Here is a 26,093-nt window from a genome sequence, read left to right as displayed (position 1 = left end):
CGTAAAGCCATCCTGAGGTATGCAAAAAAGCTGGGAACTCAAATACTACTCTTACAGGAGACTCATTTGAAGGGAGAAGAGGCGGCTAAATTAAAAGGAGGATGGGTTAAGGAGGTCATATTCACTTCAGGATATCAAAGGAAGAAAGGAGTAGCTATATTATTTAGTAAAAACTTAGAATACAAAATAGATAATTTAATCCGAGATGAGGAAGGCAGATACATTATAATGGAAGTGGTAGTAGAGGAAAAAAAAATTGTTATATGTAACGTATATGGCCCAAACGAGGAAGATATAAGATTCTGGCAGATACTGAGGGACAAACTACTTAAATATTCTGGCAACACATTAATCATAGGAGGAGATTTTAATATTGCCCCAAATAGTATACTAGATAGATGCAGAGATAGTACAACGCAAACAGGGGAGAAGACACTGGACAAAACAACAATAGCTAAGAGAAAGAGAGAATCTAACATAATAAAGAAATTTCAGCAAGACCTAAAAATTTTAGACGGCTTTAGAGTTATACATCCAGAAGACAGGGAGTATACATGTTGTTCAAAATCTAAAAAAACCTTATCTAGGATAGATTATTTTTTGGTCTCAGAGAAATCACTTGACGCAATACAAGAAATATATATAGATATGATTACAATCTCAGATCATGCCCCTATTGTAATTGTGATGAATCTTAAGAAGAAGGATAGGAAAAGTAACCAATTCTTTTTTCCGAAATACTTGATAAAAAACACTAGATTTGTAAATTTTTTAAAAGAGAAGTGGGCTGATTATAAACGATTTAATGAAGGCTTTTTAGACAAAACTCATATATTCTGGAATGCGGCTAAAGCAGTGCTTAGAGGGGAGATTACAACACACCTAATACGATTAAGGAAAAAAATGAATTTACAAAGACAACAGGTAACTAACTGCTTAATCAACAAATATTCTAACTATATACAGGAAAAAAATATGGCCAACTGGCAGAAATATTTACAGGCTAAAAAAAATAGAGATGACTATCTACTACAAAATGAAATCAAAGAGAATATAAAAACTTGTACACAGTTTTACAGATATGGGAATAAGGTAGGCAGCTTCTTAGCCCGTATAGATAAAAATCATAAGACTAAAAACTTTATAACTAAAATTAAACATAAAGACCAAATATGGACAAACACCGAAGACATACAAAAAGCTTTCCTTGAGTATTTCTCAGAATTATACTCAACACAACCCATAAATCTAGATAAAAAGGAAAAATTCTGGGCTTCACTAACAAATCCTCGTTTGGAGAGCAGTCAGCTAAATGATATTAATAAACCCATTACAGAAATAGAAATAAGTCAGATAATTAAAGCAATGGCGAACAATAAAGCAGCAGGCCCAGATGGCATGCCATCTGAGTTTTATAAAATTTTGAACGATGAAATAACCCCAACGTTAACTATCCTAATGAATAAATTTTGGAATGGTCAGTTAAAACCATTAGCAGACTTCAATGAGTCTACAATAATTGTAATACCTAAACCAGGAAAGGACCCACAGTTGATTGATTCTTATAGGCCCATCTCACTTTTGAACATGGACTATAAGATATTAACCAGTATATTAGCTAAAAGGATACAAGGGTCACTTGATACTATAATACACTCTGATCAAACAGGATTTATGAAGGGAAGATCCTCAAACACTAATTTGAGGAAGGTCTTCTTAACAATTATAGACCACTGGTATAAGAATAAATATAACAAGAAACTAAATAAAGAAGATATTGCAATAATATCACTGGATGCAAGCAAAGCCTTCGATTCAGTTACATGGGACCATCTTGTCACTGCTCTTAAAAAATTTGGGTATGAAGGGAAATGCCTTAACACAATTGAGATGCTGTATAGGGAGTCCAGGGCAGCAATTGTTATAAATAACAATAAAACATCTTATTTCCCTCTTTTAAGAGGGACAAGACAGGGATGCCCCCTGTCCCCCCTAATTTTCAATCTAGCCCTAGAACCTTTACTGATCGCCCTGAGGGATAAGATTCAAGGGATAGAGGTAGGAGGTAAAAATGTGCAATTAGCTGTATATGCTGATGATCTTTTGGTATTTTCTAGAAAGTCTTGTCAGAGCTTCAATCAAATTTGTCAAATCATAGAAAACTTTGGTTCCTTTTCAGGGTATAATATTAATAGAAACAAATCTGAAGTTCTGTGGTTACAAAAAAACCAGACATCAGAAGATAAGATCTTCAGAGAAGTAAGTAAACATATTACCTATCTGGGGATTAAGATCTCCAATAACCCTATGGAATGGTATTCTTTAAATATTTGTAATGGTGCAAGACAATTTTCTGAAACCCTTAAAAGATGGAAATCTCTCCCACTCTCGATCTCCGGCAAAATAAACCTGTTAAAGATAATTGCACTTCCAAGGCTGCTATATTTGTTTCAGAATATACCCTTCTTAATTAAAAAACAGGAGATTAAGATAATTAATTCTGCGATCAAAGATTACATATGGATGGGTAAGAAACCCAGGATTAGTTATCAAAAACTAGTCCTTAAAAAAGAATATCTAGGCTTAGGACTCCCTAATATTGAAATGTATAACTTAGTGGCAGTTACGAAGATTGCCTTAGACTGGCTCTTGGAGAGTAATCATTTTTCCCTCTTAGACATAGAAAATGGCTTAATAAAACCGTTCTGCTTAAAAAATGTTCTTCACTTAGAAATTAAAAATCTTCCAGACTATGTTAAAAAAATAGATTTCTTCAAAGATACAATAGTGGCTTGGCATAGGACATGTAAATTTCTAGGCCTAAAGCCCTTCGCAACTAAATTTTTGTCTATAGAGGGAAATCCAGGGTTTAAACAGGGTCTTCCTTCGGGAATCTTCACACGCTGGAGAGAAAAGGGATTATCTAAACCTATACAATTAGTTAAAATTAATCAAGAGGCAATGACGGTTGAAGAATTTGAAGTAATTAAGAATAGATATAGTTTGGCAGATAGACACCTCTTCTCATTCCTACAAGTCAGACATTACTGTTTGAAACTAATTCAACTGCAGGGGAATAACTGGGAGCTTACAGCACTAATCCCGGTTATCAATTTAATCAAACAGGGTAAATACTCTATCTCACTTCTCTATAACATAATAAATCATAGAAATCACAAACAATATATTGAATTAGGGGTCGCAAAATGGAGAGATGTATTTTTCAAGAATCTCAGTACACAGATAATGGTGAAAAGTGTAGCGAGGGTAGAAGAGGCATCGCTAGCTATCCCTATGAGGGAGCAACATACTAAGATAATGTGGATGGTATATATTACTCCTGAGAAAATCGCCAAGTGGGGAGGCACCGGAGAGGGAGCATTATGTATAAAATGTAGGCAACCAAGTACAAACTTGCTACATAGTTTCTGGTCATGCCCAAGAATACAAAAATTATGGGGGGAAATAAACTATTGGCTAGGTAACATATATGAGACCCAAATCAGGCTACAAGCAGATCAGGTCATTTTTTTCCACTATAAGAAAGAACATTTAATGTGTAGAAAATTTATAACATTAGTGATTTTAATAACAAGGAATCTCATATTAAAAGGGTGGAAGAAAGATAAAACTCCAACCCTAATAGCGATTAAGGAAAATACTCACCACCAATTCTTGATAGAACTTCAAGATACTTTGTTCCATATAGAAACTAATATCGCCCGTTTTTTTGATAAATGGGGAAGGTGGGTTAAAACCCAAGATTTAGAAGAACAGAAGCGAATAATTAAAAAGTTTGATAATACAGTATACATAGAAAACTGTAGACTTAGAGGAGAATGGTTATTTGAATAAAGATGGCCGGCCTATGGGGAGAGGGGGGTGGGAGGGGTATATTAATTTCCTTTTTTTTTTTTTTTTTTTTTTTTTTTTCTTTCTTCTTTTTGGGTGTGGGGGAAATATACCTGACTGAATAAGAGTTAAGTTAAAAACTATATACGCCATATTGAAATGTTGATAAGAGTAATTATGTACTCATGTGACCGAAAGTGAGTTTGAATATTTTCTTCTTTTTTGTTGTTGCTCTCGCTTCTTATGTATTGTTAATTAAAAATGGAAAGGAGTGATGAGATTAGTAACATAGTTTGGAAGGTAAAACTCGACATTATATTAAGACAAAAATGTTATCTGAACTGATGAAACTAGTGTAATACGCATGCAGATAAATATGTATAACATTTTGCTGGATTTGTTGTGCTGAAACAACTTAATGTTTTTTTTTTCTTTTTTCTGTATTTGATACAAAATATCAATAAAACTTCTTTCAAAAAAAAAAAAAAAAAGAGCTCCCTTTATTTTGTTCCGAATAAACTTCTATTGAATCTAAATGTTAAGAGGGGATCAGGCCATGATGTCATTTATAAATTATGGGGGTTGTGTCAAATCAACACTTCTGTATCACATATACATATTAGTAAGATTAAACATATATGTGTATTATTCAAACGTAATTCAGAAGGTGTGCTAAATCTTCTTTATTGTTGAGATCTTTGGGGTATAGGCAGTCCAGTTGGAATATCCATTTAGATTCTTCTGACAGTAACTTCTTCTCGAAGTCCCCGCCTCTCCAATTCTTCTTGATTTTCTGTATACCCCAAAATTTGACATCTTTTAAATTGCCTTGGTGTTTCTTTGTGAAGGGGTTATAAAGGGGAGTTTCCTTACTATGTTTTTCTATTGCTAGTAGATGTTCTCGTATACGGTCTTTCAGACATCTCAAAGTCTGCCCCACATATTGTAGTTTGCAAGGGCATTCTATTAAATAGATTATTCCCTTATCACTACATCATATAAGATCTTTGATTTTAAAAGATTCTTGTTTATGGTGGGAATGAAATTCTATTGTCTTTTTACCACATTTACAGGCCTTACAGCTAGGGCATGGAAAAAAAACCTTTGATGTTGTTACCATAGATGTCCTTCATCTTTCCATTTCTGTTGTGCTGTACACTTGGTGCTAGCCTGTTTTTTAAGTTGTTGGTTTTTCTATAGACAAATTTTGGTCTTTCAGGTAATTTGTCTCCAATGATTTCATCTTCTTTTAGCAGTGCCCAATGTTTGATAAAGATGTTCTCTATAATATGTCTGTTGCTGCTAAATTCGGTGATCATTGGTATATTTAATGTTTCATCTTCGTTGATACGTCTGTTATGACTCCTGTATCTTAAAAGGTCTTTCCTTTCCATTCTCCTTACATTGTCAAGTTTTTGCTCTAAGAGGTTTTCATCATATCCCCTCATTGTTTGGAAAGGGACAATGGAAGATCTAGAGTACACGATAGAGGTGATGAACAACAATGAATACAACCTAAAATTCACACATGAACATAGCACAAAAGGGATCAACTTCTTAGACCTGAAGATCGAAGTAGCAAGTGGTAAATGGAGCACCTCGACATTTTTCAAAGAGGTTGACAGCAACAATTAAATTCATAATTTAAGCTGCCACCACCAGAGATGGAAGGAGAACATCCCAAAGGGTCAATTCTTGAGGATTCGAAAGAATTGTTCAGACCCAGAGAAGTGGGAGGATCAAGCCAAACATCTAAAAAATAAATTCATAGAAAAAAAAAAAATTCATAGAGAGGGGGTATGTTGTTGTTCATCACCTCTATCGTGTACTCTAGATCTTCCGTTGTCCCTTTCCAAACAATGAGGGGATATGATGAAAACCTCTTAGAGCAAAAACTTGACGAAGTAATGAGAATGGAAAGGAAAGACCTTTTAAGATACAGGAGTCATAACAGATGTATCAACGAAGATGAAACATTAAATATACCAATGATCACCGAATTTAGCAGCAACAGACATATTATAGAGAACATCTTTATCAAACATTGGGCACTGCTAAAAGAAGATGAAATCATTGGAGACAAATTACCTGAAAGACCAAAATTTGTCCATAGAAAAACCAACAACTTAAAAAACAGGCTAGCACCAAGTGTACAGCACAACAGAAATGGAAAGATGAAGGACATCTATGGTAAAAACATCAAAGGTTTTTTTCCATGCCCTAGCTGTAAGGCCTGTAAATGTGGTAAAAAGACAATAGAATTTAATTCCCACCATAAACAAGAATCTTTTAAAATCAAAGATCTTATACAATGTAGTGATAAGGGAATAATATATTTAATAGAATGCCCTTGCAAACTACAATATGTGGGGCAGACTTCGAGATGTCTGAAAGACCGGATACGAGAACATCTACTAGCAATAGAAAAACATAGTAAGGAAACTCCCCTTTATAACCACTTCACAAAGAAACACCAAGGCAATTTAAAAGATGTCAAATTTTGGGGTATACAGAAAATCAAGAAGAATTGGAGAGGCGGGGACTTCGAGAAGAAGTTACTGTCAGCAGAATCTAAATGGATATTCCAACTGGACTGCCTATACCCCAAAGGTCTCAACAATAAAGGAGATTTAGCACACCTTCTGAATTACGTTTGAACAATACACATATATGTTTAATCTTACTAATATGTATATGTGATACAGAAGTGTTGATTTGACACAACCCCCATAATTTATAAATGACATCATGGCCTGATCCCCTCTTAACATTTAGATTCAAAAGAAGTTTATTCAGAACAAAATAAAGGGAGCTCTAACACCTTCTAGACATTCCAAAGATAATATAATGACATGATATATTCTAAAGATTCAAAGGAATAAGCCTTTAAGCAGTTTATTCAGAACAAAATAAAAGAAGCTCAAACACCTCTAAGTATTGAATTTAAGAATTATGATGACATAATTTATTCTAAAAAGAAAGTTTGCTCTTCAATTTTAACTTAATCCCTCCTGGAAATTGAATCCCTTCATAGATATAATTCACCCATGGACCCCACTTTAGCCTCAATCGAATCCTTCCATTGTAATATCCTCCTATTTGGTACCCTCTTTTTTTAAATTCAAATCCTTTAAATAATGCACATAGATTACCCAAGAAGTAAAATGGTAAATATTAGCATTTTTACACTTATCAATGCTATTTGAATCAACACGCAAGCAAAAGTTTTACCTATTTTTCTTTGTTGACTAGCCAAATAGATATACAGAATAGCAAGTAATTTGTTAATTTTTTTCCTCTGAGGTGAAACCTTCATCTTCAGCTTGATTGTTGCTAACTATTTATAGGGAGATATTTCTATAGATATGTGATAACTCATAGTGATATAGACTTTATATATCCTATTAGACTTATAGTAGTTTATATTAAAGTCCAATGGATAACATGAACACTTGAAATCAAATCACCAACTCCACTCATGAGACAAGATTAATATAATGTAACCTACACCTTCAGCTGGACTGTAACCTTCAACCTCAGCTTGATTGCTGCATACTGTTTATAGGGAGATTTTTCTATAGATATGTGATAATTCATAGTGATATAGGCTCTCTAGCCCTTATACATAGACAGATGTAATACACATCCCACCCTCCATTATATACCCCACATCATAGACTTATAGTAGTTTATATTAAAGCCCAACAGATATCATGAACATTTGGAATCCAATTGCTAGCTCCACTCATGTCTAACATTCTTCATAACAATGTGCCAACATGTAAAGAAGGAGTTTAGAAGCCGTGGTTGTATGATGTGTATTTCTGACTCTTTTAATATTCACATTGCAGGCTATGCTCCGCAATTTTTCCATGATCAGCTGGTGTATAAGGTTTATATTTTTAGCTCTGGATACAAAGATATAGTTCAATACAAGTGTTTATATACATGTCGAATATTTGCATAGCACCCTCCTTCATGTACCCCCTGTTTTATATACACCCCTCACTATAGATATATAGTATTTAAAGTTCAACGGTTAATCCAATTACTAGCTACACCCGTATCTAACATTTTTTATGTAAGGAAGCGGTTTAAAAACCGTGATGGCAACACGCTATTATCTGGCTTTTTTAATATCGAACACTGTAGGCTAAACGCCGCATTCACTTACAGAAATATAGAGAAATATATCTTCTACGATCAGCTGTTTATGTAAACAGCACATGAGAGCCAATAAGGTTGTATTTATGGAAACGAACCAATTAAAAGCCAAGCTGCTCGTAGTAGATAAATGTCTGGAGTCCACAAACAAGGCTTTATGAAGATACCTTTAGATCTACATATATAGGTAGAGTTTAACACATGATTCTATATATGCTTTATATATGCTGAATATTTTTTGGAGGCGGAGTGCCACATTTACTCAAAGAGAGATATATATTCTTTACGACCAGCTGTTTGATGTAAACAAGACACGAGGGCCAATCAGGTTGTGTCTATGGAAACGATCCAATCAGAAGCCAAGCTGTTCGAAGTGAATAAATATCTGAGGTCTGAACAAAATCATAAGCCGGTTAAGACAGGATAAATACCTGTCATCATTTAAGTAGAAGACGCGCAAAACATAAATATATACTGGATTAGAAGCGGTCAAAAATGTACTAGTCATTTGAACTAAGTACTTTCCATTTTTCTTAAATGACGATTACTAAGATTTCAGACATCGTTGACCAATTTTTCACATATATATACACATGTATAAGAACAGGTTGTTGTAATAATGACACACACATCCTTAATAATCAGTTGTTATCTGACAGATGAACAAAGACAAATGGACCAATTAAATGAGAGTTCCCAGAAAGTATGTATCCAATCATTGGCCACAAAAATCGGAATAGACATTAGTAAAGTATACGTTATTTTGAAGGTATGACTCATGTTGTTATTCAACTATACCACATAGATATATGATTAACATTTCATATATGCCCACTTTCAGAATTGGAAATGAATATGCAGGTAAAAAGAATGTTGCCGAATTTCCGGTTTCCCCACTTCCGGTTTTCAGCAATTGTTTTTATTGCCATATTGGTAGATTATAGGTCAGTTTAAGATAACATTTGTATTTGTATTCCATTATACAATACACATAGATGATCAATATATGTATTCACAACTGGGAAGATAAGGAAATAAAATGTGAAAACGGACTCTACAGTACTTCCGGTTTTCCCCACTTCCGTTTTTTGCACCAGCCCTAATGGATTTCAATTATGAATAGGGTATATAAGCTGCCAGCTTACAAGCAATACCAGTCTTGATAAAGGCCCACATAGCTGGGCCAAAACGCATTGACAAGCAGCTGGTAAGCTTTTTTCCAATCTTCTAACAGTAGTTTGGACAATCTTGTACATTGTATTTTATTTTTACAGGTTATAATAAAGAACTAAGACCAAGAGGACAACCATCTCAAGATTTTCACCATTAGGATCATCACGTCACTTCTCACCATCAGGAAATAAATATACTACACTATGACACTTCTCACCACTAGAAAACAAGTTTGTGTTCTTTTTTGTGTACACTTGGATTATAACCTTAGCAGGATTGTGACACTTATTTCTACATATTTGACTTTATTTTACACCATTTTTTATATCATTTTCATTTTTATTTTTAATTTTTGTTTTTATTTTTTGGTATTGAGACCAATTTTTGACCACATATCTGTCATCACATATTTTTTTACACTATTTTTCACTGTTTTTCTTTAGAAATAATTTTTCTTTGCACAGGTGTGCCATTAACCCAGTCAATTTTTCTTTGTACAGGTGTGCCATTAACCCAGAGATTTACTGTTAGCTAGGTGGATCCACCAGTCTATCTATATTTGTACAGTCGCATATTTGTACAGTTGCATATGTTGATTTTAGTTCATGTTTTTAGTTCATGTTTATTTAATTTACATTTTACTCTCTGTTTTTAAACCCATATTAAAAATAAACTTATCTATAATATAGATAGCTATCAGATTTATTGCACCTGCCTTTGGCGCTTCTGACATCCCACTTTCTGTATTCAATCACTGGCCGGCTAGGTGTCCTTTGTTTGGAGCTATTGGTGCACATTCCAGGCGCTTTATCCACCCACACAATACTAAGAATACTAAGAGAACAAAGCAAATTTAATGATAAAAGTGAATTGGATAGTTGTTTAAAATTGCATGCCCTATCTGAATCATGAAAGTTTAATTTTGACTAGACTGTCCCTTTAATGTATTTTCAATGACTTGTTATAAGAGCTGCAGAGTAAAAAAAAATGTATGAGAAATTGCATTTTCAGGTTTGTGCATATGAATTAGCTGGTTTTGCGCTTTTAAACCACAGCCTATTAAAATGGGTAAAGCTTATTATGTTATCACTTTTATGTACACATACTTGCTTCCTTTTATTATATCTGTTTGTAAACCAAAGCTTAATGCGTAGATTGAACACTGGAAAATTAACATTTTATCACTTAACTATCCTGCACCACACTGGGAGTATAATTTCTTCTGCTGGCTGTGTTTACTTAGGCTTGTCAATAGCCTAGACTTCAGTATAGAAACTTTCAGTGTAGGTTGGGATTCCACAGGCTAAACCAGCTATTTCAAATGCCGAAATAAGTTACTTGTAAACAATTTAATACACTCCAGCAGGTAAAATAGATCATTGGGAACAATTTAAAGGGGAGAAAATCTTTGGGTAAACTGTCCCTTTAAAGCCTTTAAAAGACAAACAAGGTATGTTAAATACCTCCTGCAGAGGCCAGGAGTTACAATGTATTCTATATCTTTGTGATACCACATCTAGGACCCAGAAATCTGGAATGGAGCTCTCGCCCATACCTCCTAAGAAAGATGCAATCTGCTCCCCAGAGGAAGAGAATCCTGACTAGTGGACACCCTTTATGCTGATTTGGAAGTGGTAGTAAACATTTTGGTCTACTTAAGATAGACTAGTTTGCAGACAGCTGCAATATATGTCAAAACCTGTTAAACCCTGACTTGCAATATTTAAAACTGAGACTTTTTAATTGAGGCCTTTCAAACAGCATAACGCTGTAAATTTGACAGAGCGCACTTAGGAGAAACTGATGAACCTGCAATGGCTCTTGGTCTATACCCCTGCTTCCTAACCTTTCAACAACTGACCAGCCCTGCTCTTGTGATTGCTTCTGTAATAATAAAGATGCTGCCTATTCGCTGCAAACCTGTGAGGACAAGTTCCCTGCCTTGGAACATTGTCTGTGCAGAGAATGATAAATCTGGCCCTTAGGATAAAATGAGCCTTTTTAACATCCATTATATTGTAAAGTACATTAAAATTCTATGGTAGGGCTGTACACACCCAGAATACTGTTGAATTTTTTATCCCATTGATTTTATCTCAAACACAACAACTGATGACTGTGTGCTTGTAACTTGGCAACAATTATGCTTTTCATAATTTTTTACCTACATTTTGTTACAAAAGTGAAAAAATGTGCAAATGTTAATAGTGTCTTGCATAGAAATATGTTTTTGTTGTTTTCTTTTTTTAAAATTGTTTTTTTTTTGTATGTCAAGCATTTAAGAGTAGTAGTTGATTTGCAGTTCTGAATCTGAATCATAGTTTCTGTAAAACCGTCATGAAAAAACGGTAGCACACAGCTGCCTTCTGGCTGCACTAATAAACATGAATTTCACATGCATGATGGATCGTAAACCTGTAAAGAATTAAGACACTTGCTTGCGTTTCCATTTGAGAAGCACATCGTTCCGACAACGACCCCATTTCCAGTTCTGAGAAACTCGCACTCTTTCCTTTACTGAAACTCCAGGAGCACTGGAAAAAAAGAAAAGTGGCAATTTTTAGAACCAGCTAAAACATCAAGAGACTGAGGGGGTAAACACCTGGCAATTATAAGACATTTCTGTTGTGTTGCTATAAAATAACATTTCAGCCATGTAATAGGGTTAGCCTTGAGAAGAGTGCATTTCATATTCTAAGAGGTAGAAATTGTTCAATTTTCAGAGCTAAATTTCCTGAAAAGGGGGCAAAATAAATAATGAAAATATATTGCAAAGTTGTTTCGTTACACATAACTAAACATTTATTTAAAAACCTCAAGGTGTTCACAGTTTCTTTCATTTTAGATACCACATATACATAAACATTTTAGTAATGCTAATAAGCCAGGACAGGAAATAAGTATACAATGAGATAAAGAATATCTAAAATATGAATCCAGAGGAAACATTTAAAAACCCTGGGTTTATATATTATGTATACAGTGGTGGAACATCAACGAATCCAGGGATTTTGGATTTAATTTATATCTCCTAGATATATTAAAGGGCCATTAAACCGAAATTTTCTCTTTAATGATTCAGATACAGAATACAATTTTAAACAACATTCCAATTTACTTCTATTATCTAATTTGTTGCAATCTTTAGATATCCTTTGTTAAAGAAATATCAATGCACATTGGTGAGCCAATCACGAGGCATCTATGTGCAGCCACCAATCAGAAGCTACTGAGCCTATCTATATATGCTTTTCATGAAAGAATATCAAGAGAATGAAGCAAGTTAGATAATAGAAGTAAATTAGAAAGTTGTTTAAAATGGTATACTCTGTCTGAATCATGAAAGAAAAAATGTAGGTTTAATGTCCCTTTAATGTTTCCATAATTGCGCCATATAATTTAGGTAGTGATAAATGTAATAATAATAATACATTTTATTTACATAAATTATTATATTCATTGGTTTTTACTTGCTATAGTTTGCTACAATTTATAAAAATAATAATAAAAAAATAAAAAAAAAACATAATTTATGCTTACCTGATAAATTCCTTTCTTCTGTAGTGTGATCAGTCCACGGGTCATCATTACTTCTGGGATATTACTCCTCCCCAACAGGAAGTGCAAGAGGATTCACCCAGCAGAGCTGCATATAGCTCCTCCCCTCTACGTCACTCCCAGTCATTCGACCAAGGACCAACGAGAAAGGAAAAGCCAAGGGTGAAGTGGTGACTGGAGTATAAATTAAAAAATATTTACCTGCCTTAAAAACAGGGCGGGCCGTGGACTGATCACACTACAGAAGAAAGGAATTTATCAGGTAAGCATAAATTATGTTTTCTTCTGTTAAGTGTGATCAGTCCACGGGTCATCATTACTTCTGGGATACCAATACCAAAGCAAAAGTACACGGATGACGGGAGGGATAGGCAGGCTCTTTATACAGAAGGAACCACTGCCTGAAGAACCTTTCTCCCAAAAATAGCCTCCGATGAAGCAAAAGTGTCAAATTTGTAAAATTTGGAAAAAGTATGAAGCGAAGACCAAGTTGCAGCCTTGCAAATCTGTTCAACAGAGGCCTCATTCTTGAAGGCCCAAGTGGAAGCCACAGCTCTAGTAGAATGAGCTGTAATTCTTTCAGGAGGCTGCTGTCCAGCAGTCTCATAAGCTAAACGAATTATGCTACGAAGCCAAAAAGAAAGAGAGGTAGCGGAAGCTTTTTGACCTCTCCTCTGCCCAGAGTAAATGACAAACAGAGAAGACGTTTGTCGAAATTCCTTAGTTGCCTGTAAGTAAAATTTTAGAGCACGGACTACATCCAGGTTGTGCAGTAGACGTTCCTTCTTTGAAGAAGGATTTGGGCATAAAGAAGGAACAACAATCTCTTGATTGATATTCCTGTTAGTAACTACCTTAGGTAAGAACCCAGGTTTAGTACGCAGGACTACCTTATCCGAATGAAAAATCAAATAAGGAGAATCACAATGTAAGGCTGATAATTCAGAGACTCTTCGAGCCGAGGAAATAGCCATTAAAAATAGAACTTTCCAAGATAACAACTTTATATCAATGGAATGAAGGGGTTCAAACGGAACGCCCTGTAAAACATTAAGAACAAGGTTTAAACTCCATGGTGGAGCAACAGTTTTAAACACAGGCTTAATTCTGGCCAAAGCCTGACAAAAAGCCTGGACGTCAGGAACTTCTGACAGACGTTTGTGTAACAGAATGGACAGAGCTGAGATCTGTCCCTTTAATGAACTAGCAGATAAACCCTTTTCTAAACCTTCTTGTAGAAAAGACAATATCCTAGGAATCCTAACCTTACTCCAAGAGTAACCTTTGGATTCACACCAATATAGGTATTTACGCCATATCTTATGGTAAATCTTTCTGGTAACAGGTTTCCTAGCCTGTATTAAGGTATCAATAACTGACTCAGAAAATCCACGTCTTGATAAAATCAAGCCTTCAATTTCCAAGCAGTCAGCTTCAGAGAAGTTAGATTTTGATGTTTGAAGGGACCCTGTATCAGAAGGTCCTGTTTCAGAGGTAGAGACCAAGGTGGACAGGATGACATGTCCACCAGGTCTGCATACCAAGTCCTGCGTGGCCACGCAGGTGCTATTAGAATCACTGATGCTCTCTCTTGTTTGATTCTGGCAATCAATCGAGGAAGCAACGGGAAGGGTGGAAACACGTAAGCCATCCTGAAGTCCCAAGGTGCTGTCAGAGCATCTATCAGGACTGCTCCTGGATCCCTGGATCTGGACCCGTAACGAGGAAGCTTTGCGTTCTGTCGAGACGCCATGAGATCTATCTCTGGTTTGCCCCAACGTCGAAGTATTTGGGCAAAGACCTCCGGATGAAGTTCCCACTCCCCCGGATGAAAAGTCTGACGACTTAAGAAATCCGCCTCCCAGTTCTCCACTCCCGGGATGTGGATTGCTGACAGGTGGCAAGAGTGAGACTCTGCCCAGCAAATTATCTTTGATACTTCCATCATAGCTAGGGAGCTTCTTGTCCCTCCCTGATGGTTGATGTAAGCTACAGTCGTGATGTTGTCCGACTGAAACCTGATGAACCCCCGAGTTGTCAACTGGGGCCAAGCCAGGAGGGCATTGAGAACTGCTCTCAATTCCAGAATGTTTATTGGCAGGAGACTCTCCTCCTGACTCCATTGTCCCTGAGCCTTCAGAGAATTCCAGACGGCACCCCAACCTAGAAGGCTGGCGTCTGTTGTTACAATTGTCCAGTCTGGTCTGCTGAATGGCATCCCCCTGGACAGATGTGGCCGAGAAAGCCACCATAGAAGATAATTTCTGGTCTCTTGATCCAGATTCAGAGAAGGGGATAAGTCTGAGTAATCCCCATTCCACTGACTTAGCATGCACAGTTGCAGTGGTCTGAGGTGTAAGCGTGCAAAGGGTACTATGTCCATTGCTGCTACCATTAAGCCGATTACCTCCATGCATTGAGCCACTGACGGGTGTTGAATGGAATGAAGGGTGCGGCAAGCACTTTGAAGTCTTGTTAGCCTGTCCTCTGTCAGGTAAATCTTCATTTCTACAGAATCTATAAGAGTCCCCAGGAAGGGAACTCTTGTGAGTGGAACGAGTGAACTTTTCTTTTCGTTCACCTTCCATCCATGTGACCTTAGAAATGCCAGCACTAACTCTGTATGAGACTTGGCAGTTTGAAAGCTTGAAGCTTGTATCAGAATGTCGTCTAGGTATGGAGCTACCGAGATTCCCCGCGGTCTTAGTACCGCCAGAAGAGCACCCAGAACCTTTGTGAAGATTCTTGGAGCTGTAGCCAATCCGAATGGAAGAGCCACAAACTGGTAATGCCTGTCTAGGAAGGCAAACCTTAGGTACCGATAATGATCTTTGTGAATCGGTATGTGAAGGTAAGCATCTTTTAAATCTACAGTGGTCATGTATTGACCCTCTTGGATCATAGGTAAAATTGTCCGAATAGTCTCCATCTTGAACGATGGAACTCTTAGGAATTTGTTTAGGATCTTTAAGTCCAGGATTGGTCTGAAAGTTCCCTCTTTTTTGGGAACCACAAACAGATTTGAGTAAAACCCCTGTCCCTGTTCCGATCGTGGAACTGGATGGATTACTCCCATTAACAAGAGCTCTTGTACGCAGCGTAGAAACGCCTCTTTCTTTGTCTGGATTGTTGACAATCTTGACAGATGAAATCTCTCTCTTGGAGGAGAGTATTTGAAGTCCAGAAGGTATCCCTGAGATATTATCTCTAGCGCCCAGGGATCCTGAACATCTCTTGCCCAAGCCTGGGCGAAGAGAGAAAGTCTGCCCCCCACTAGATCCGATCCCGGATCGGGGGCCCTCAATTCATGCTGTTTTAGGGGCAGCAGCAGGTTTCCTAGTCTGCTTGCCCTTGTTCCAGGACTGGTTAGGTTTCCAGCCTTGTCTGTAGCGAGCAACAGCTCCTTCCTGTTTTGGTGCAGAGGAAGTTGATGCTGCTCCTGCTTTGAAATTACGAAAGGAACGAAAATTAGACTGTCTAGTCTTGGCTTTGGCTTTGTCCTGAGGCAGGGCATGGCCTTTACCTCCTGTAATGTCAGCGATAATCTCTTTCAACCCGGGCCCGAATAAGGTCTGCCCTTTGAAAGGTATATTAAGCAATTTAGACTTAGAAGTAACATCAGCTGACCAGGATTTTAGCCACAGCGCCCTGCGTGCCTGAATGGCGAATCCTGAATTCTTCGCCGTAAGTTTAGTAAGATGTACTACGGCCTCCGAAATGAATGAATTAGATAGTTTAAGGACTCTAAGCCTGTCCGTAATGTCGTCCAGAGTAGCTGAACCAATGTTCTCTTCCAGAGACTCAATCCAGAATGCCGCTGCAGCCGTGATCGGCGCAATGCATGCAAGGGGTTGCAATATAAAACCTTGTTGAACAAACATTTTCTTAAGGTAACCCTCTAACTTTTTATCCATTGGATCTGAAAAAGCACAGCTATCCTCCACCGGGATAGTGGTACGCTTAGCTAAGGTAGAAACTGCTCCCTCCACCTTAGGGACCATTTGCCATAAGTCCCTTGTGGTGGCGTCTATTGGAAACATTTTTCTAAATATCGGAGGGGGTGAGAACGGCACACCGGGTCTATCCCACTCCTTAGTAACAATTTCAGTAAGTCTCTTAGGTATAGGAAAAACCTCAGTACTCGTCGGTACCGCAAAATATTTATCCAACCTACACATTTTCTCTGGTATTGCAACTGTGTTACAATCATTCAGAGCCGCTAACACCTCCCCTAGTAATACACGGAGGTTTTCCAGTTTAAATTTAAAATTTGAAATATCTGAATCCAGTCTGTTTGGATCAGAACCGTCACCCACAGAATGAAGTTCTCCGTCCTCATGTTCTGCCACCTGTGACGCAGTGTCTGACATGGCCCTAATATTATCAGCGCACTCTGTTCTCACCCCAGAGTGATCACGCTTACCTCTTAGTTCTGGTAATTTAGCCAAAACCTCAGTCATAACAGTAGCCATATCCTGTAATGTGATTTGTAATGGCCGCCCAGATGTACTCGGCGCTACAATATCACGCACCTCCCTCTGAGCGGGAGATGTAGGTACTGACACGTGAGGCGAGTTAGTCGGCATAACTCTCCCCTCGTTGTTTGGTGAAATTTGTTCAATTTGTACAGATTGACATTTATTTAAAGTAGCATCAATACAGTTAGTACATAAATTTCTATTGGGCTCCACTTTGGCATTGCAACAAATGACACAGGTATCATCCTCTGAATCAGACATGTTTAACACACTAGCAAATAAACTTGCAACTTGGAAATACAATTCAATTAGAATAATATTAAAACGTACTGTGCCTTTAAGAAGCACAGAAGATCTATGACAGTTGAAAATTAATAAATTGAAACAGTTATAGCCTCAATCCTTGTAAACAACACAACTTTAGCAAAGGTTTAATCCCATTAGCAAAGATAACAAATTCTGAAAGCAGGAAACAAATTACAGAATAAACGTTTTTTATCTCAGTCAAACTATAATTCTCACAGCTCTGCTGAGAGAAATTACCTCCCTCAAAATAAGTTTTGAAGACCCCTGAGCTCTGTAGAGATGAACCGGATCATGCAGGGAATACAATGAGTTGCTGACTGAAATATTTGATGCATAGAAAAAGCGCCAAAAAAACGGCCCCTCCCCCTCACACACAGCAGTGAGGGAGAACAGAAACTGTCAGAAAAACAGATTAAGCAACTGCCAAGTGGAAAAATAGTGCCCAAACATTTATTCACACAGTACCTCAGCAAATGAAAACGATTTTACATTCCAGCAAAAACGTTAAACATAATCTCTAGTTATTAAACAGCTTTATGTATTTCTTACAGTGTAATTCTAGTGAAGTACCATTCCCCAGAATACTGAAGTGTAAAGTATACATACATGACATTATATCGGTATGGCAGGATTTTCTCATCAATTCCATTGTCAGAAAATAAAAACTGCTACATACCTCTATGCAGATTCATCTGCCCGCTGTCCCCTGATCTGAAGTTTACCTCACTCCTCAGATGGCCGAGAACAGCAATATGATCTTAACTACTCCGGCTAAAATCATAGCAAAACTCTGGTAGATTCTTCTTCAAACTCTGCCAGAGAGGTAATAACACACTCCGGTGCTATTTTAAAATAACAAACTTTTGATTGAAGATATAAAACTAAGTATAATCACCATAGTCCTCTCACACATCCTATCTAGTCGTTGGGTGCAAGAGAATGACTGGGAGTGACGTAGAGGGGAGGAGCTATATGCAGCTCTGCTGGGTGAATCCTCTTGCACTTCCTGTTGGGGAGGAGTAATATCCCAGAAGTAATGATGACCCGTGGACTGATCACACTTAACAGAAGAAAGAAGAAGGGTAATGAAAGCGAATAGTAAACTTTCACCATTCGGACAAAGTATGCTATTTTAAAGGGACATGAAACTTAAAAAATCTCTTCCATGATTCAGATGCAATTTTTAACAACTTTCCAATATACTTTTGTTATTAAATTTGCTTTGTTATCTTGGTATCTTTTGTCGTAGGAGCAGTATCAGGTAAGCCAATGACAAGAGGTCTATATGTGCAGCCACCAATCAGCAACTAGCTCCCAGTAGTGCTTTGCTGCTCTTGAGCCTATCTAGGTATTCTTTGCAAAAAAGGATAGGAAAAGAAACATTTGATAATAGAAGTAAATTAGAAAGTTGTTTAAAAATGACATGTTCTGAATTGTGAAAAACATTTTGGGTTTCATATCCCTTTAAGAGACTAATCATTTGACTTCTTTTATCAATTTTACTTTGTTCTCTTGGCAGCCTTGAAAAGCATATCTTTTTTGCACTTTTATGTCCCTTTATAAAATGCAGCAGTGCAATTCAGATACTACTGGAAGAATTTCTGAAATATGGTAGCTGTGTTTACAAAAGTACTTCTGTAAAAATGTTAATACAAAAAAGTATTAAAATTTAAACATGTCCACAAATCAAAGTTGCTATAGCAATATACTATAGACAAGCACTGACATTTGCTGACTTTGCTCAGTGTCATGTGTCATGTGACATCACAGGTACTCTGAGGCATCAAGCTAAAATACGCATGTGCACAAGAGGCTTTGCAGTACAAATGTCTTTTTCTGCATAAATGGATCACCCTCAAGTCCCTATATGTGCATAAAACTGTATATTTTCAAAAGTATTTTAATTAAATATCGTCACTGAATTTTCTAGTCTTCCCTCTAATATTCCAGTGCTGAAATGCATTATTTATTAGTATAGTTATATAAAGTTCTGAAAATAATGAGATACTCTAATTCATTATTGCACTAGGTAACTATCAGCTAGATTACAAGTCTGTTCGTTCGTCTTTTAACGCTGAAAATATGGAATTTTCAGCGTTAAAACAGCAACGCAGCCATTACGAGTCTTGTCGGTATAGCTGTACTGCAAGCCTTTTAGCCTGTAACGCAACGTCAGTAACGCACTCTTAAAAGTGACGTTTTTTAATGGGATTCCCATAGCGCTGCCATTACAAGTTTTGCGGTGAGGCTAAAAAACTGCGTTACAGCCTAAAACGACAAGATCTGTAATGCCATCTAAAAGTAGTAGTTATGAGTTTTACGCTACAAATCTGTAACATAAAACTCATAACTAAAGTGTTAAAAAGTACACTAACACCCATAAAATACCTATTAACCCCTAAACCGAGGCCCTCCCGCATCGCAAACACTATATTAAATTTATTAACCCCCAATCTGCCGCTCCCGATATCGTCACCACTAATAAAAATTATTAACCCCAATTCCGCCACTCCCCAACATCGTTGCCACTATAATAAAGTTATTAACCTCTAAACCGCCGCCCTCCCGCATCGCAAACACTATTTAAATATTATTAACCCCTAATCTGACGTCCGCCCACATTGCGCCCATTATACTAAAGTTATTAAGCCCTACACCGCCGCCACTGTAATAAACCTATTAACCCCTAAACTGCAAGCCCCCCACAATGAAATATACTAAACTAAACTTTTAACCCCTAAACCGAAAGCCCCCCACATCACAATAAACCAATTTAAACTAGTAACCCCTAAACCTACGCCCCCCTAACTTTATATTAAAATTACAATTTCCCTATCTTAAATTAAGTTAAAACTTACCTGTCAAATTAAAAAAAATAAGTTTAAATTAACAATTAAACTAATATAATTATTAAACTAAAATTAAACTAACTACTAATTCAATTAAACTAAACATTTAAAAAATCCTAACACTACTCTAAAAAATTTCAAACTATCTAATTACAAAAAAAAATAAAAAAATACTAAATTACGGAAAATAACAAACGAAATGATCAAAAATAAAAAAGAATTACACCTAATCTAATAGCCCTATCAAAATAAAAAAGCCCACCCAAAATAAAAAAAAAACCTAGCCTACAATAAACTACCAATAGCACTTAAAAGGGCTTTTTGTGGGGCATTGCTTACATTTTGTTAATTGAAGCAAATTGGAAAGTTGCCTGCTCTTTCTGGATCTTTAAAGTTTAATTTTGACTTGAGTGTCTCTAAGTTATAATATGTACAAACGTATTTTCCAGCATTCAGCAATATTGAACGTATTACATAGTTTATTGTTCATTAAAAATCTCAGATACCGAACCAAATGTCCATAGATAAATAATCCATGTAATAATGGTAACTACAACATTTTTATTAAGAACATATTATCCTGTAATTGAGAACATTAGCAAGGTTTAATTAGTTGATCAATAATAGAGTAATTTCAGGGTGTCATATCTATGCCTTTTACTTGACATACAATAAATAAGCACTATTTGAGATTTGCTTGTAAAATGCAGGTCTTAAGAGGAAACTGTAAATCAAACTAATTCTAATTCCTTGACTCTTAAGTCCCACTTCAAAGGCACTTCTAACTTCAATAGGAAGTCATGGAAGACACTATGCTTCTACATCTGTATAAGACTTGTCAGAAAACTACAGCTATATTTTGTCTGACAGCATAAAAGGAGGTGCAGAAAGGTACAGTACTTTTGTGCAAAAGCATAGTTTAAAATATAACAAGACACCTGCTATTAAAAATGTACAATGTTGTGCACCATGCAACTTACTAATCATAATGTGAATATTAATGCATTTATGACAGTCACATACTGTGATGGATCTGGCAATACAGACACTTAAAAAAAAAGGTTTAATTTTTGTAAATGGTTCTAAAAAATAGTCATCATTTTCTATAGCTGTTATTTTTCTTATGCATGCCAGTTCCAAAATGTGTGTGTATATTTGTGTGTATGTATGTGTGTATGTGTCTGTATATATATGTGTGTATGTGTCTGTATATATATATGTGTGTGTGTGTGTCTGTATATATATATGTGTGTGTGTGTGTGTCTGTATATATATATGTGTGTGTGTGTGTATATATGTATGTATATGTGTGTGTATGTATGTATGTATATGTGTGTATAATTATTTGTGTGTATATCTGTTAGCGTGTATATATCTGTTAGCGTGTGTATATCTGTTAGCGTGTGTATATCTGTTAGCGTGTGTATATCTGTTAGCGTGTGTATATCTGTTTGCGTGTGTATATCTGTTTGCGTGTGTATATCTGTTTGCGTGTGTATATCTGTGTGTGTGTATATCTGTGTGTGTGTATATCTGTGTGTGTGTATATCTCTGTGTGTGTATATCTCTGTGTGTGTATATCTGTGTGTGTATATCTGTGTGTGTATATCTGTGTGTGTATATCTGTGTGTGTTGTGTATATCTGTGTCTATGTGGTTGTGTATGTACAGTGTCCCACAAAAATGAGTACACCCCTCACATTTTTGTAAATATTTTATTACATCTTTTCATGTGACAACACTGAAGAAATGACACTTTGCTACAATGTAAATGTGAGTGTACAGCCTGTATAACAGTGTAAATTTGTTGTCTCCTCAAAATAACTTAACATACAGCCATTAATGTCTAAACCATTGGCAACAAAAGTGAGTACACCCCTAAGTGGAAATGTCCAAATTGGGCCCAATTAGCCATTTTACCTCCCCGGTGTCATGTGACTCAGTGTTACAAGGTCTCAGTTGTGAATGGGGAGCAGGTATGTTAAATTTGGTGTTATCATTCTCACACTCTCTCATACTGGTCACTGGAAGTTCAATATGGCACTTCATGGCAAAGAACTCTCTGAGGGTCTGAAAAAAAAAAGAATTGTTGCTCTACATAAAGATAGCCTAGGCTATAAGAAGATAGCCAAGACCCTGAGACTGAGCTGCTGCATGGTGGGCAAGACCATACAGCAGTTTCACAGGGCAAATAAAATCACTTCTGAAAAATGCAAATGATGGCATAAAAAAATAATTCAAAATATTGTCAAGAATATTTTTAAAAACAATTATTCTCACACCGGTGTGTTTAGACCAGGGGTGTCCAAACTTTGCTCTCCAGAGGTTTTGGAACTACATTTCCGATGATGCTCAGCCAGCATTTTATCTAGCTGAGCATCATGGGAAATGTAGTTCCAAAACCTCTGGAGAGCAAAGTTTGGACACCCCTGGTTTAGACCATCTGATATGCCTAGTTGAGTATGCATAAAAAGAAAAATGTCCACCGAACAACAAACAAAGAGCAGGGATTCAAATAGTCCATTAATGCATTTCAGCTATTCTCGGTCATTTTAACCGTTGTCCGATGAGACCAAGATAAACTTATTTGGTGTGTGTGTGTGTATATATATATATATATATATATATATATATATATATATATATATATATGTGTATATGTGTGTGTATATCTGTGTGTACAGTGAGGGGGAAAAATTATTTGATCCCCTGCTGATTTTGTATGTTTGCCCAATGATAAAGAAATTATCCATCTATAATTTTAATGGTAGGTTTATTTGAAAAGTGAGAGACAGAATAACAACAAAAAATCCAGAAAAACGCGTTTCAAAAAAGTTATAAATTGATTTAAAAAATTAGGAGCACAGGGGCCCTAAGGAGGTGCGCTAGTATGATGAGAACAGGTGTCGCTGAGAAAAAATCCAGAGGAAACGGCAGCACTCTCGAGGATAAGGATTAAAGGAAAGTCCTGTGAAAACAGAAAGAGAGGCGCCACATAAAGCAGTAATGTCTGCACAAGCTATACAGAAAAAAACGATAACAACCCAAGCAGGTGGCTACTCACATAGGAGAAGGCACAATACGGTGCCAAACACAGCAGGTCAGAACCTCAAAAGTCGCCTGACAGACTCACTCCCAGAGCACGGGACAGGTCACGTGATGGAATCTAGCCAATCCGGAGGAGGAAGCCCAGATACATCCTTAGTGCCAACACCAATCAGCAGTCCACAATAGCGGTAGGAGGTGTGTAAGACCGGAGAATTTCCTTCTGTAAATAGATGGCGATCCCCACAGGTGGCAGAAGAAATACTTTGTAGAGCAAGTGAAATAAAAAAGTGTCTATTTTATTTAAAAACACAAACAGCAACGCGTTTCTCGACCGTATAGTGCCGTTTCTCGGCTGAGAAACGCGTTGCTGTTTTTATGTGTGTTTTTAAATAAAAGACACTTTTTTATTTCACTTGTTCTACAAAGTATTTCTTCCGCCACCTGTGGGGATCGCCATCTATATACAGAAGGAAAGTCTCCGGTCTTACACACCTCCTACCGCTATTGTGGACTGCTGATTGGTGTTGGCACTAAGGACGTATCTGGGCTTCCTTCTCCGGATTGGCTATAGTCCATCACGTGACCTGTCCCGTGCTCTGGGAGTAAGTCTGTCGGGTGACTTTTGAGGTTCCGACCTGCTGTGTTTGGCACCATATTGTGCCTTCTCCTATGTGAGTAGCCACCAGCTTGGGTTGATATAGTTTTTTGTGTATAGCTTGTGCAGACGTCACTGCTTTATGTGGCGCTTCTCTTTCTGTTTCCACAGGACTTTCCTATAAATTGATTTGCATTTTATAGAGTGAAATAAGTATTTGATCCCTTTGCAAAACATGACTTAGTACTTGGTGGCAAAACCCTTGATGGCAATCACAGAGGTCAGACGTTTTTTTATAGTTGGCCACCAGGTTTGCACACATCTCAGGAGGGATTTTGTTCCACTCCTCTTTGCAGATCCTCTCCAAGTCATTAAAGGGACATTATACACTAGATTTTCTTTGCATAAATGTTTTGTAGATGATCCATTTATATAGCCCATACAGTTTTTTTTGTTTTTTTTAATGTATAGTATTGCTTATTTTTTAAAAAGAATACTGATATATACCTACTCCAGCTTGCTCCTGTTTGTGTAAAGGGTCTTTTCATATGCAGAGGAAGGGGGAGGGGGGAGTGTCTGCTATTTCCCACTTTCACACGTGGGTGTTCCAGCTACCTTCTAAACAGAGCTCAACTGGGAGCTTCTAAGTAAGTTTTTAAACTGTTTTATTCTGGATTTTTAGATCAATATTTGTGCATATTATTCTTTATAGTAGTGTCTATTACATGCAATTATATGAAAATTGGTGTATACTGTCCCTTTAAGGTTTCAAGGCTGATGTGTGGCAACTCGAACCTTCAGCTCCCTCCACAGATTTTCTATGGGATTAAGGTCTGGAGACGGGCTAGGCCACTCCAGGAGCTTAATGAGCATCTTCTTGAGCCACTCCTTTGTTGCATTGGCCATGTGTTTTGGGGCATTGTCATGCTGGAATACCCATCCATGACCCATTTTCAATGCCCTGGCTGAGGGAAGGAGGTTCTCACCCAAGATTTAACAGTACATGGCCCCGTCCATCGTCCCTTTGATGCGGTAAAGTTGTCCTGTCCCCTTAGCAGAAAAACACCCCCAAAGCATAATGTTTCCACCTCAATGTTTGACTGTGGGGATGGTGTTCTTGGGGTCATAGGCAGCATTCCTCCTCCTCCAAACACTGCGAGTTGAGTTTATGCCAAAGAGCTCGATTTTGGTCTCATCTGACCACAACACTTTCACCCAGTTTTCCTCAGAAACATTTAGATGTTCATTGGCAAACTTCAGACAGGCACGTACATGTGCTTTCTTGAGCAGGGTTGCAGAATTTCAGTCCTTCACGGCGTACTGTGCTACCAATTGTTTTCTTGGTGACTATGGTCCCAGCTTGCTTGAGATCATTGATAAGATCCTACTGTGTAGTTCAGGGTTGATTCCTCACCGTTCTCATGATCATTGAAACTCCACGAGGTGAGATCTTGCATGGAGCCCCAGACCGAGGGAGATTTACAGTTATTTTGTGTTTCTTCCATTTGCGAATAATCGCACTAACTGTTGTCACCTTCTCACCAAGCTGCTTGGCGATGGTCTTGTAGTCCATTCCAGCCTTGTGTAGGTTTACAATCTTGTCCCTGACATCCTTGGACAGCTCTTTGGTCTTGGCCATGGTGGAGAGTTTGGAATCTGATTGATTGCTTCTGTGGACAGGTGTCTTTTATACAGGTAACAAAGTGAGATTAGGAACACTCCATTTAAGAGAGTGCTCCTAATCTCAGCTCATTACCTGTATAAAAGACACCTGGGAGCCAGGATTCTTGCTGATTGATAGGGGATCAAATAATTATTTCATTAAAATGTAAATCAATTTATAACTTTTTTGAAATGCGTTTTTCTGGATTTTTTGTTGTTATTCTGTCTCTCACTGTTCAATTAAACTTACCATTAAAATTATAGACTGATCATTTCTTTGTCAGTGGGCAAACGTACAAAATCAGCAGGGGATCAAATTTTTTTTTTTCTCCCTCACTGTGTGTGTGTGTGTATGTGTGTATGTGTGTATATATATATATATATATATATATATATATATACACATACA

The 26,093-nt window shown here is 37.0% G+C and overlaps 1 protein-coding gene across 2 annotated transcripts in view; it reads right to left on the bottom strand.

The window, feature by feature from the left end:
* FBXW4 (F-box and WD repeat domain containing 4) overlaps positions 1-26,093 on the bottom strand; it is a 621,158-nt gene that overhangs the window by 522,371 nt on the left and 72,694 nt on the right. For both annotated transcript variants that reach the window (XM_053692483.1, XM_053692484.1), the window contains exon 2: positions 11,628-11,723. In XM_053692483.1, the coding sequence (XP_053548458.1) occupies positions 11,628-11,723 (96 nt within the window). The remainder of the gene's footprint in view (positions 1-11,627; positions 11,724-26,093) is intronic.

This window comes from Bombina bombina, chromosome 9, assembly GCF_027579735.1.
Source record: "Bombina bombina isolate aBomBom1 chromosome 9, aBomBom1.pri, whole genome shotgun sequence".
In the NCBI taxonomy this organism is placed as follows: Eukaryota; Metazoa; Chordata; class Amphibia; order Anura; family Bombinatoridae; genus Bombina; species Bombina bombina.
Note: the sequence above shows the minus strand (reverse complement) of the source record. Positions and strands in the feature narration are given on the sequence as shown.